This window comes from Vanessa tameamea, chromosome 2 (assembly GCF_037043105.1).
Source record: "Vanessa tameamea isolate UH-Manoa-2023 chromosome 2, ilVanTame1 primary haplotype, whole genome shotgun sequence".
NCBI classification, from domain to species: Eukaryota; Metazoa; Arthropoda; class Insecta; order Lepidoptera; family Nymphalidae; genus Vanessa; species Vanessa tameamea.
In genome coordinates this window covers 14,506,779-14,521,118 of record NC_087310.1, presented here as the reverse complement: position 1 = coordinate 14,521,118, position 14,340 = coordinate 14,506,779, and the positions used below count along the sequence as shown (strand labels likewise).

The window sequence follows — 14,340 nt, the reverse complement described above, 5'->3', positions numbered from 1 at the left end:
GGCAAATGGCATGAGTCTCGTATATGCCGTCGTGATCTCTTTCCGCGGTCATTTTCTTGTCTATAGCACGTATACAATAAATTAAATTAGTTGCTTCATATTACTAAAACAATAAATAAAAACCACTGACCTCTATGCTTTTTTTTTATTTTACTCTATATTTATTTATTATTTTCTTCAATTTCTAAAATTTAATTTATAAAAAATATATCAATAACCAATTTGACACCCAACGTGGGTCTTTTCGGTAGTTGGCAATCTTGTATGGGTCTATTCATTCGCACGAGCGCGCCAAGTCAAATTATTGTCGGCGTGCGTAGTATATTATACGTGTAAATATTATAGCATAGTATGCGTGCATGCAAGATGCCTTAGTGAGACATCTAAGAATAAAGATAGCAAAAAGTACAAACGTAAATTAAAGTTAAAAAGTAAATTGTAAAGTATTCACTTATCGCGGAAGAGCGCGGCTTATTAAGTAGACACTTAAATAAATAGGTTTAGAAATCATCACATACCTGCTGCGCATCTCGTTGACCAAAATGTCCAATATAATTTGGAAATACGGTGAAGTTGTATGATATTCGATGCTGCTGACAGAATGTGACTATGACTGGCAAACAGACTCCGGGCGCAGGGTTGCGAGCGCCCGGAGGCTCTGTCGGAGCTGGCCACGTGACAACTGAGGACCGGTTGACGACTTGAGACACGTACTAGAACAAATATCACATAAATTAAAACACAAAATCTCGGAATGTTAATTAAATCGCTTGATATGACTAACGAGATAAAATACAAATTTTCACCAATTCGACCAATCTTTTGAAGAAATGTTTCTACTAATTTGTCATTATTTTAAAACCGAGTTATTTCCTTACAACGGTATATTACTAACAAAGAGAGTATTAAAGATATTTCCTTTGTCTGAGCGCAGAGCGCTTTACTATCGTAATATTTCACATAAGAACAGCTGAGATGTGGTTCTATTTCGAGCTCAATTGCTCATACTATCCCATTGCTGGTTATTTTATAAGTTCATCCAAAACATTCAAGTTTCCTCACGATATTTTACTCCAGTATAGAACGAAAAATTAATTAACTTATTCAAGAAAGTAGATATAGACAAGAGATAATCTACTTTTTTTATCACTTAAAGACGTTACACACTTCCAAATTTCGGACTTTCGACGTTTACTGAGAATTTTTCAACAGTAATATCGAATATATTTTTATCGGCCCGACCTGACCACCCAAAAGTGAACATAATCTCGATGAAAAAAGAAATATCTGTACCAACGTTCACGTTGATCAATTAAATAGTCTATTAATTTCCAACAGATTTCCAAACATCAATTTATGTTATATAGATAGCTTTATGTTCAACGACCTTACATGTTGTTGTGAACATGTTCCATTTAACACTGGTTCGGACAATAGTCTATTATTGAATAGCCGAGGCAATTGTCTGCATATCGAATATATGATGAACGATATGTACCTAAATATCCAAAGGATTTAAATGATATACTGAAATTTCTGCTCCTAGATGCACGGACAGCCTTTAATAATTTAAATTGCTTAAACAGTATACGTTGCTGTGATATGAACGATTTGTTTATGGAGATAACATGACGATTTGAAGGATTAATTCCACATTTGAAATACAATTTTGCTAAAATGATAGAACAGACTAAATTTATAAATAATTCTAGTATTGTTTTGTTGGTCTAGTGATTCCACTGAGAATGGTTGTCTTGTCTGAAATCGACTTGAACACACCCAATATCAGTTATTTATGCCCAAATATTTAAACGTAGGTACTAAATGCTGGCATTATTTTAAAACTGATTTGCTAATCTGTACACATTCTGATGCAAGCCAAAACGTAAAATATTTATCTATATTTACATATTTTAAAATTGAATCGTTATTAAAGAGCGCGGAGTTAATATGCGGTGATTTTCATGAGAAATATTATCGGTATTTTTTTGTGATTTAAGTAGGCAGGCGAAATATTAATCTTACATCGCCAATGTCCCACAAACCTTGGAAACTAAGAATTCGGTGCCTTGTGCCTGTACGCTTGCTCACTCACCCATCAAAACATTACTAACATTACTAAGAACTGCTGTTTCCGGCAGCATATCTGATAAGTAGGTGGTAGCTAACAAGACATACTTCTATCGCCAATTAAATATTGATGAAAAGAACAATTCTATGAATTACTGTTTGGCGGTAGACTATCTCATGAGTGAGTGTTACCTAACACCCACCCCCGGTATATAAATTGAATTGATATCATTATTACGTGTAATCGTATACGATTGATGAGAAAGTATACCAACCAAAGTATATTTTGCTTTAATAAAAGAAAACACTTTTGCAAAATTATGCTTAAATCAATGATTAGTGATAATATTAAATATAATGCTATATATTAATATTTCAAGAGCTATCCTTTTATAAATAGGTAAGAAAAAATACATAGTCACTAGAACCTTTTCAGATTAGATTTATTCATCTTCGAGCAGCTTGCTACATCAAAATGTCAAGTTACCCTTGCTAACTTGGAGACACTAACTTGATTCCATTCGAGAAAATGTTTTATGTAATAAAAATTACCCAGTTGACATATTTGACAAAACAACTTCTTTTTTTAAATCTACTTTCAAAATACGCCTTTAATAGCAAACAGGTTAATTGTTAAGTTTTTATTTAAAATGTACATATATTTTAGATCCAAAGGGAGAAATTTATGATTTTATACTAAAATCTTATGTAAAGAAATGATCAACAGATTTTATATAATATAAAAAAATGTTATACATAATATAAATAATTTTAAGAATTTCCCACTTTTTAGAACGGTTAAAAATAGGTGAATATATGAATTCCCATGCAAATAACACTTTAAAATTCACGTCCTGATAATATATCTTCAGTGGAAAGAGAAAAAGGCTACAGCGCCAATGTGGTGATTTTGGGAAATGAGGTTTAAAGTATTTACTTTAAATCTCATTTTTCTAAAGTACCATTTTGCACTTAAGCTTTTCTTTCAGTCCAGTGACGATATGAGAATAAAACAATTTCAAATTCCATTATTGAATTAACACGAAAAGATTTACCGAAATCAAACCAAACCAGTTAGCGCCGATCTAGATAAAAAAGCCTTTATACTCGTACATGAGACTCTAATCAGATGGGAATATAAAGCCTCTGACTTTATGTTAAAGTTGAATGAATAAGAAATAATGAAACCATACTCTAGAGATAGTCTTTAAAGCCAATCTCGGAACTCACCTTAGAAAAAATCGTGAAATATCAGAAGGTGATAAGCGTCATTGCCTATGATTCTTAATTATAACATTTAAAGTTTAAACACATCGAAATAGCATAAGTCATAAGTCGATTTACAACATTTCACGAATGAGATACGAAGCGAGTTCATGCATAGCGCCACTGAAATACATTTTCTTTGCAAACAAAATGGGCTAAAACAAATAGATTATGTTTCCAAATATGATTACAAGAGTTATAATTACTTGTATCGATTAATTTTGCAAACTTTTAGAGAAATCAACAACTAGGATACACGTATTATTTTTAGGTTTTTACAATTTATTTTGTCCATAAACGAGGACACCGGCGCTCGTACTCGCAAACATCATGACGTCCCAGACATTATGGACTGGGAAGAAATTTGGATGTTTTGCTCATTATTTCTGTAAAGGACAATTGGCAACTGATTGTATGCCTGGTACTAGTTACTCATGTAATAATATACTATTTAGAATAATATTCACTGTCTTTCTATTGGTGAAAAAAATATTATGGTGATGTATGCATTGCATTGTCACAGTATGATTGGTTTAGTTTTGAATGCTAAAATACAAAGCGTTGCCCCTACCTGATGTGAGAAAGCAAAATTTAATATATATCAATATAACCGATACTAAAGTATTTATAAACAGTACATTACATTAGATCCGTAAATCCTATTGAAAACTCACTTATCGTCCCTAACGTACAAACTTATCTCCGCAGCATACGTGGTTTGAAAAGTTACACAACTAATTCATATTATTGATACTCGATTAGTGTATTTTATTTGTTTTCATAGTAGTCTTATTAGTTCATTACATCGGAGTAAAGCTACATATTTTGAATCTGTTTTCCTTTTACAAAAGGAAGAGGGATATTTTTAAACATATAGTTACAATATAATGTTTAAAACAATCTCAAGTCAATTAAAATTCACAATCATGTTGATAGAATCACTGATAATCATTGACCATTGTATAAATACGAGAATTATGGATAAGTTTGTGACGCCATTTTTCCGACTCAACAAAGTCAATTGATCTTATTTGAGACAACGTAATCATTTCTTTAATAAAATTCCGCATATAATCAAAATATACTTAATTCAAGTAGGCTTTTACAAGCACTTTTGAATCGCCGTTTAACAAAATATATAAGTATAAGTGAAGCTACCACCATTTCGGAATGCAGATTCTATCTAGAAGAACCGGCAAGAAACTAAGTATTTACTCTTTTTCAACATTTAAAAATACAAAGTCACGTAAGTTAATTACAATTATACTTATATGTATGTAATCCTGTATATGTATGCATACATATATTTATAATAATTATTCGATTTGATACAAAAAAAATAACTGATACATTATATGTGTAATATATATATATAGTTCTGATATATTACCAATAAATAGGATGCCATTTTTAAATATCTAAAAGAAACAATTATACTAGTTTCGATATCAGTCAATTGTCCAACATACCGCATAGTATAAGCCACAGAGCCGAGCTTACCTGCTAGATATGACAAATGGACTCCGCTGAAGCTATCAATTCCAATTTATACCCAAGATTCTGGTTGAGTTAACAGTTTCAAGATCAATATTATCCATTTTCAAAGGTAGGCAATTACTTTTACCATTAGGTGTCGGAAATGTGATACTTAAATCAATGCTATAATTTTGAAAGCAGTAATTTATTATAGTTAATTTGTCATAGTTATGATGCATTTTAATTTTGAAGATTATGCTTCGAAAATCACATAATACTATTTTAATGCATGTAAATTTAGAAGAAATGGCTAGACGATTATAATAAAATAAAAATATCTCAAAGGCCTAAAACAGAATAATCAATATATTTAAAATAACGTGGGCGCTATAAAAACATAGATACGGTCCAAAAGAGCTCGCAAACTTTACCCACGCCTTCATAAAATGTATATAGTCAGGTAGCCCCTAAAATTAACTTTTTCCCTCGCATTCTCGGACGAGATTGCTCCCGAAAATTCCTGACGTACTGTAATTAAAATGTTGTTTTGTGAGCTATACAGAAATTTTCTCACTACGTTGATAGATCATCTTGCTTTGTTAAACGATTATACTTTGTGCTAATTTTAATGATACAGCTTGGTTAACAATTTATGATAAATCATTTTGATCTTAATTATTTAAGATGATTGTCACTTTCAACAATCATTCTGCTTTTGGGTTAAAATATTTATTACTCGTATGATGTCGTCATGTCAAATTTCGGGCACGGTCACTCAAAGGAGACCGAACATATTATAGTGCTCAAGTGTGTGCGCTAACACAGGTGCACTATCTATCCCCTTACTCTGATAATCCGATAGAATGGCAAATCACGACTGAAAGAGTTCAGGCCTGGATCAAAGCCGTTACGTGCTTCCGAGGCACGGGAGTGTCTCAATACCCAATAACTTTTATCGGCCCGATGTTTGAACCCAGGACCCAAGGATCTGCGATCTAGCAACTACATTAACTGGGTAGCCAGTCAAATTGTATATCGTAACGGCAAACAGCATGATGCTCTTTCTCCGCCGCCGCTCTCTACTGCCATGTGTGTGCACGACGCGTCTTACATAAATTTCGTTGCTGTATATCATATTATTATAAAAAATATTATTTCATTTACTGTTTTTATTTAATCAAATTTGTATCAGTAAATCTATTCTCATCGGACGGTCACGTTTTTTTATCATTATAATATTATCGTTTTAACAATATATTTATGATGTTTTGTTAAAACGAAACGTTAAAATACATTTTTAAGCTAGACCAAGTAGCTCATGACAAGCCCGTATTTTAGAAATGAAATAAAAATAATTGTTCAATATTTTGTCAAAGCGCGATGAATACAATTATCGGGTTGTATTGTCAAAGGAACCGCAGAATATCTCGACGTGTCTAATTTCCAGACACAAACGTTTCGACAAAGTATTTTAATAAAATAACTGAATAAATAAAGAGACTGTTTATTTCTGTTATTCACCCTTTATGAAACTTATCGTGTCGCGACGCAGGACAAAACCATATCAAAGATAAAATAACTTAGTCAAAATATTTTTATTATTATGATTTAATATATTTATATAAATACTATTTTAGATGGTAGCTTTACATTACTTGAATAAAGAACATTTTGATTTCGATTGTTTTTGAGTTTCGAGTTGTGTCCGCTCGTGTTTTAGAGGTTGGTCTAAGGAAGGACTCCTTGGAATTCAAGCTTAGTTCATATCAATTTCATCGTATCAATTCGTTTCAGTGGTTTGGCCGTGAAAGAGCAACAGACATAGAGAGACCGACAGAGTTACTTTCGCATTTATAATATTAGTATAGATAAATTCGTCAGGCAGACCGATAAATGTGATGGTTAATGATGGTTAGTAATTACTGTCCACAGACATTGATGCTGTAAGAATACAATCGCCCATGCGATGTGAGGTCCCCATACAATTGGCCGATGTTATCGTTATCTATATCTGTAACATTACCACAATGCTTCTACGTAGAATATTTCAAACAAAAATCTAAATAAACACAGCTATTATATCTGGAATAGAAAATTACAGCATAAAGGAAATTTTGGTTTTGTATGAAATTGATATGCAATATTTTCTGAAAATCGTAAGGTTACATGGGTACGAGGTAAAATACACTCAGTTAATGTCTACCATTTTTATAATATAATTTAAAGTCTAGCACTGCTGACCATATATACAGTTACATTTTGCTTATGGTGCAGGACTTGCTAATCGGTCGCCTGTTTTAAGTGGTCATCACCGCCCAACATTGGCATCGCAAGAAATATTAAACATTCCTTGCACCGCCAATGCGCCAATTAGCTTAGGAATTAAGATGCTACTTCCCTTATACCTGTTTTTACGCTGGCGTACACCCTTCCAACTTGAATATGGTATAATATATTATATATCTTTATTATATTTTAACAAGGCACTAAACACAATTCACCTTTAGTAACAAAGCAAGCACAACAAATTAGCACTCGTTAAGAATTTTCCCTGGAATATGACGCATAAAATCTTTTACAATAAACACTTGTAACAACCTTCGTAAGAAAACTTGGAATTCTTTTCATTTGATTGTTTATACCGCCTCTATAGGCTTCTTTTGATTGTTAGCGGGCGGCGTGCCGTAATAATTATTTCAATCAGCTTTGTACGTCTCCAATTATAAGGCCCATTGTCCCGACCTTGGATGAAGAGAGAAATGTTGAAAAAAAACAACAGAGTGTTAACTGACACTAGGGCTTCTTTGGTTTGCCCTAATTTATAGCCGTAAAAATACTTGCACTATATAATGCTTTATTAAAATAACTCCATTGCAATATGGATTGATATATTTTCTAACCGACTTTTTAAAAAGTCTTTTTTTGACTACGAAAAAAGTCAAGAACCTTCTTCTTTTTTATTAGGTTGATTTTTTGTATGTTTGTGTTTGTTAGAAATCCGTAATTCATTAAATAACTTCGCGTTTGGTCCCATTTAAATTTAAAGAAACAATACTATACTATGTTAGTGTAACTGTAATAATAATAGTAACTAAGGCTGAAAACATACGGAATATATTTTTAGGGGCTCGAAATTTATGTATATTTTTTCCATTTGATGTCGGTTAAAAACACAATGATACTTATTTTGGTTTGAACCCACGGCGACACAGCTGTAAGATTCATTTGTAACGTCTGAATTGTCTCGGATTTAATTGTATGCTTAATAAATACATATTAAAACTTAAAAATGTTATTAACAATTATGACGTGGTTAAATTGAAGCCTACGATTCTCGGACATTGCGCTCAAAATGATAACAGAGGTAGGCATTCCAACGACTACAAAATTCACATTCTTAAAATATACGGCATATCTTATGTGTCAAAGCCCGTTATATGCCAAAGAGAGTCCGAGTCTGTTGTAACGCAATTTGTAATACGAATTTTAAATGAATATATTAAACCGGCCATTGTAACCGGTTGAAGGGTACTTGCAGGCAGTTTCATATTCTTTTGACGTAAAACAATACCTTGTTTTGTATTACGATTTGAATAGAGAGTGAAGACGTGTATTTACAAGCTCAAGGTGCATGAGATCATGTTGATAGAAACACACGTTTGCGGTACGTTGACTATATAAGGAATGGCTCCTATTAATTACAGAGCCACTATCAAAATTAAAAGAAATCCCAATACTGACACTTCCATAACAACTGTTGTGGGTTTACTTTTATAGGAGTAATACCATTTATTGTAATCATCATTTTATAAGACTATATTAAAAGAAATCACCAAGAACAACCGGCTCAACTTTAAATAATTAAATACAAAATGTATCTGTTTTGAAGATGAGAATAAATTAAATTTAAAGTCATCTTTCTACAAAAAATATATATCATGTAATAACACACTTTGAACATCAAGTTATATTTTATTTATTATTATGTGTTAAGTTAAATGACCGTAGACACTGTTTAAAATGGTTTTAAATGACATGTCATAACGTTGTCGTACCTGAACAGCGGGGTTTGCCCGGAAGTAAGCGAAGAGCGCGCCGGTGATAGCCAGTAAAGCAACCGCGTTCAACGCGAGTTGCATCAGACGAAATTTATGCGCTGAACTCTCGGTACTGGAGCTGCGCATGTCTCGAAGCATCTAAAAGAAAAATATAAAAAATTACAAACGGATAATAAATAGTGCTATGATATTTCCCGTTTTAGTCAATCCTGGGAGTTGTGACAAACTTATTCGATTCGAGTCGAAGCAATTTCAATCGTCTCTTTTTTCTCTAATTTTGTTCACAAAACATGCTAAATATTTGTGTTGTTTTATAATTGGAGGTTTTCTATAAACAAATTCGTTAATCGAATGAAATGACTAAGACTACATCTTCACAATAAATAAATCAACCGTCCCATTAATTACTATTTTCATTTGAGAGAATTATCTTGTTAAATAATATTGGCGATAACATTATCTATTGTAAAAAAGAATGAAATGAAACTTCTTTTAAGATGTTTGTAAGAGCGCAAAGGATATAAAGGCTTACTTGGGAGTTTAGTTTGAGCTACTAAAGCGCTATTAAGTTTCAACATAGCTCTTTCAGATATTGGTGAAATACGAAAGTGTAGAATCATTTCAAAAATAAAATAGATCATAGAGCTGATACCAGGGTTTGATTTATGTGTATCGCGAAATGCTGACAATGTAGACAAGTTAAGAGCTTAATAAATAAATAGAATATATAATAATAAATTATAACATCGGAGGGGGGGGGGGTCATGACGCATAAGAGAGCGTCATTCCATATTTTATCGTCACAGCATACGACCGATGTCATACTTTCACATCAATCATTAAAAATCGAAATAAGAAACTACAATCCAAATGACATAATATATCCTCATAAGGTGGGAGTGTGAAGCGCAAGATCATTATCTCTATCTGTTGAAGTTCACCGAACCAAGAACAAATCAAGATACAGAACCGCATGACACAGTCTTCAAATCGGAAATGTATGCATTCCTCATAGCAATCAAAATGGTCAAAATCGAAGCCACGTTCTAACACCATCTTGAGCGACTCGCTTGACCTACTAAGGTGTCCATCGGTAACTCATCCTTTGGCCCTTGAGATGAAGGAGTGCATACGAGAAATTCAAGAGGAGGAACAACTGTGTGGTTTTTCTGGTTACGGGCCCACGTACGAACGCCGGGCAATGAAAGAACGGATGAGCTATCCAAGAAACCGGCTCTCACATAAAAGACGGCACCTGACTACGATAAAGTCCCAATATCGTATGTCAGGAGGCAGATACGAGAGGAAACTGTTAAGAGGTGGCAGTTACGCTACGACTCCTCATAAACCGGATCAGTCACTAACTTCTTACCTGACATAAAAAAAAACCGTTCGAAATGAGGTACTGCCGGCCAAGCCTGACAACAAACATCACCCCTGAGTTATCCTGTACGCACCGAAACCCTCTGAACGTCGCATACGTCATTAGCAAGGTCTATTGTAGCATCTACTCCGCAAGCCCCATCTTGCACTCCCTCAAAATGGAGAGATTCACTGACGCCAACATACCATCCGACCAAATCAAAATCCTATCACTGGTCTATACGCAGGAAGAAAAGAAACTCCTGATGGACCATAGATACGGAAAAGGGTCAGGCGTCATAACAATCCACGAATCTCAGGGATAGACCTACGGTGACGTTATCATAGTCCAGTCGAAGAATGTGAGGCTCCGTATATACGAAAGTGTTCCTCACTAGATACACTAACACCTGTGTCTATTACACGGACGATGGTGACGATGCTATCGGGAGCTTCATCGGCCGAGGTGGGTGCTCCAGAAAGGACCATCCTAGAGCACAGCCTCAAGACATCTATACATAAACGCGACATCAGAGTCGCCGAGGCTGTACTTTCTCTGATTGAGCGCGGAGCAGGGCCCGCTGGATTGCAGTAAAGCTTTTAATAGGATTAAAAGGATTAATAAAAGGATACCAAATGTATATTATTTTAAAATGAAAAAAATATATACACATCTTGCAAGAAGACGAAAAGCTTGAAGTCCAGCGAAGATCTGCTGATGTTCAGTAAAAATAAAATATAAAACACCAAAATGTATAAAAGTAGAATGTAAAAAGCCTTTGGATGTTGTAAAGTGAAATAAAAAAACAAGATACAGAAGCGAATGTGTATACTAAAACGATCAAAATCGAAATATACTTTATTCCAGTAGGCTTTTACAAGCACTTTTGAATCGTCATTCAACAAACTATATTAAGTGAATTTACCACCGGTTCGGAATGCAGATTCTACCGAGAAGAACCAGCAAGAAACTCAGTAGTTACTCTTTTTCAACATTTAAAAATATAAAGTCATGTCATTAAGGCGTATATTTACTAAAATACAATACATCCTGCCTGGAAGTCAACAAGTATTACAACTTCAATCCGTATTAAGGATATCCATAATTTTTGTGGGTGAGTAAATCTCGCGAAAACCGACACAAACCACTGCCCATAAATTAAAAAAAAAAAACAAGATGAGATTTAAATTTTAATAAAATACAAGAATATATTTAATCTCCACGCAAGCCAATTTAGCTTAATTCGACGGATCATTTTAAGGCAGCTATGTTTAAATATGATTTCGGGTATGTAGCCGCTGTTGGCAGTGCGTACATGCCGTAATCTTTTCATTACACATACATACTTGATAAGATTATCGTATTCTGTTTTACATTCACAAACGATTTCTGGAGAAGCCTTTCAGGGCTTCCTTGCAGTCAGGTTGTAATTTTATTTCCAAACGACTGACTGTAATATTACAATCTCTTGATTTTGTTTACTCAATTAAAATCTAAAATATTTTAACGTTTTATCTCCATAATAACTACGAGTATCTCCACGAGGAACATCTAAGCTATCCATAAAAGCATTTCACTGTCACGATCTTAAAGTGGAAATTCTATTCGAGATAAATGCGTCCATTCGCTTGAATACGTCTTCAATATACCTGATACCTGAGTTTTCGCCAGTTTAAAAGATCAGTTATATTCGAACTTCCCTTACATTTCTCTCATACTGAAACACTTACTAACCGATTTTGAAAATTTTTAACGAACACTTTTCAACTTTTTAAGTGACATCGTTATAATATTCTTAATATATACTTCATAATATAAAATAAACTAAAAAACCATTTAGAAATAATAATTAATTTCAATGTTCTAGCCGCCGATAGATTATTAAAAAGAAAGTGCGGACAAAAGAACAGATTTGCCTTTCTTTATCTTGAGTTACTCAAACTAGGGATAGATTGTTTTATTGAAAACGGCTGTTAGTTATTATGTCTTTCATCGATCTGTCATATTTGATGTGTATACTTAATTACTTGTTCAATGTTGAACAGTTTCCTCATCAGATGTATACACTGAGTGCAGTAGCTCTATCATAAAATGAGTTAGCATACCAAATTATTTACACAAAATTTCATGTTTACTCTGTTAATCGTTTGAGGAGTTCCTTGCAAAATGCATTCTCATCCGAACGCCGGAAGTTAAATAAAATCTACTTAATAAATTTTTTAAATAACTGACTGATACACAACGCACGTCTGAAGCCGATGGGTCTAACAAGGTGACATTTTGAATTAATTTAGGTCAATATCTTGTGTGCGCTACGAACGTAATTTCAAAATTAATCTCCTAAAGGAGTTAAATAAGGGATGAAAGTCATTGAAATTCGTTATTTCTGATGCTTTAAATATGGAAATAAGTGTTTGGGGTTCTGTTAATGAGATAAAGAACATTGTTAAACTTTTTGAAAATTAATCACCGAAATTATTGAAAGTTAGAAATAAGGAATGCGTCATGTATGCCTCAGCTTATGAATAAAATTCAGTTGTGCAGAATTCTATTAAATTGTGTACATTTAGAGTCTGTTCAATGTAAGGAATTAAAGGAGTCGGAAATTAAAATGGTCTGGTGAACAGACTTGGTTCGTAATTGAATATGATCGCACAAATTGACATCATAATTGTTTTACATAACATAAAAATACGACGTGACACCAATTGATGTCATGAACATCATTTTATTAACGCTCGTTGCGTTAAAGCAAATTATAAAAAATCGTGTATCAGTTAACACATATCTCTGTATATGTAAATTATCTGTACGTGTCTGAATTCCTAAACGGATCTGTATCTGAACTGTATCTGAGCTCCTAAACGGATGGAATATTTTGTTCGATGGTTTATATCGGATTAGTATATATTGCTCTTCAGATAAATTCAGTGCAGTATATTATAGCTCCATTTTTAATAGATAGTTCACAGTGTGACCATTACTGTGTTCTAAAATATTTTTAGTTATTAGGCAAAAGGTATTATCAACCGTTTTCTGTACCTTTGGACCTTAAAATTGCCACATAAAAATAAAAATGGGGCGAACAGTAATATTTATTTACTTAGTAAGAGTAAGATGAGAGATGTGTTCAAATACTTAAAATTCAAATATAATTTTACACGTGTGACTATGGGTAGCTTGTCTTTCACTAAAAATATAAGAATCTACAAAGCTTATTCTAATTGAATTCCGTGTAGCCGTCGAACAGTTGAATATCCTAATAGGCTTTAGTAATTTATTGGAAATCCTTTCATACGCGGCGCTGAGTTCGCTAACCAAGGCGTCACTCAGCGTCAAGTGTTAAATGTTTCATCCGTTTTAGGTTTAAAATTAGGGTTAGTTGTTCGTTCATTTTGTATTGAATTTCTTCGAAATGCTTACATTTCTGAATCATGTAAGTACTCTCTAATCATCCTTGTGTGCGTCTAGAGGTGAAGAAATTTCACTGGTGTTGGAAGCGAGAGAGGCTGATGAAGGTAGCCTCTCACGACACTATATAATAAGGTTAAGATGGAGACTCTTTTTTTATGCCATAGATGGCAAACGGGCAGGAGGCTCACCTGATGGAAAGTGTCTACCACCGCCCATGGACATCTGCAACACCGAAGAAACCTGCATGTGTCTAATTTCATCGAAATTCTGCCACATGTGTATTCCACCAACCCGCATTGGAGTAGCGTGGTGGAATATGCTCCACACCTTCTCCTCAAAGGGAGAGGAGGCCTTAGCCCAGCAGTGGGAAATTTACAGGTTGCTAATGTAATGTAATGTTTCAATATTTTATTTATACGTAATTAAAATTTAAATTAAGGCCAAAATCGAGTGTTAAGTAAAAGGGGTCATGGTTTATCTATAACCTTAAAACTTGCACGGTCTGTCAGTTGCAATAATCTTTTAACACTCAAATTTTTGGTTGTTTTGACTAAATTTTGTATAGAAAAGGATTTTAAACCATAGAAAATCATTTTAAACCAAAATTGGTAATTAATTGTAATGAAAGACCCTCCCTAGATCATTCTTATTTCCATTATTAAAAAAAAAACACAATTTACATTCAAATAACAA

General features: G+C 33.5%; 1 protein-coding gene across 1 annotated transcript in view; it reads right to left on the bottom strand.

Annotated features, from left to right (window-relative positions):
• Window positions 1-14,340, bottom strand: part of LOC113394092 (atrial natriuretic peptide-converting enzyme) — a 127,420-nt gene that overhangs the window by 31,133 nt on the left and 81,947 nt on the right. Inside the window, exons 6-7 of the mRNA XM_064216876.1 lie at window positions 8,868-9,008; window positions 519-713 (exon numbers count right to left, since the gene is read on the bottom strand). Coding sequence (XP_064072946.1) covers window positions 519-713; window positions 8,868-9,008 — 336 coding nt within the window. The remainder of the gene's footprint in view (window positions 1-518; window positions 714-8,867; window positions 9,009-14,340) is intronic.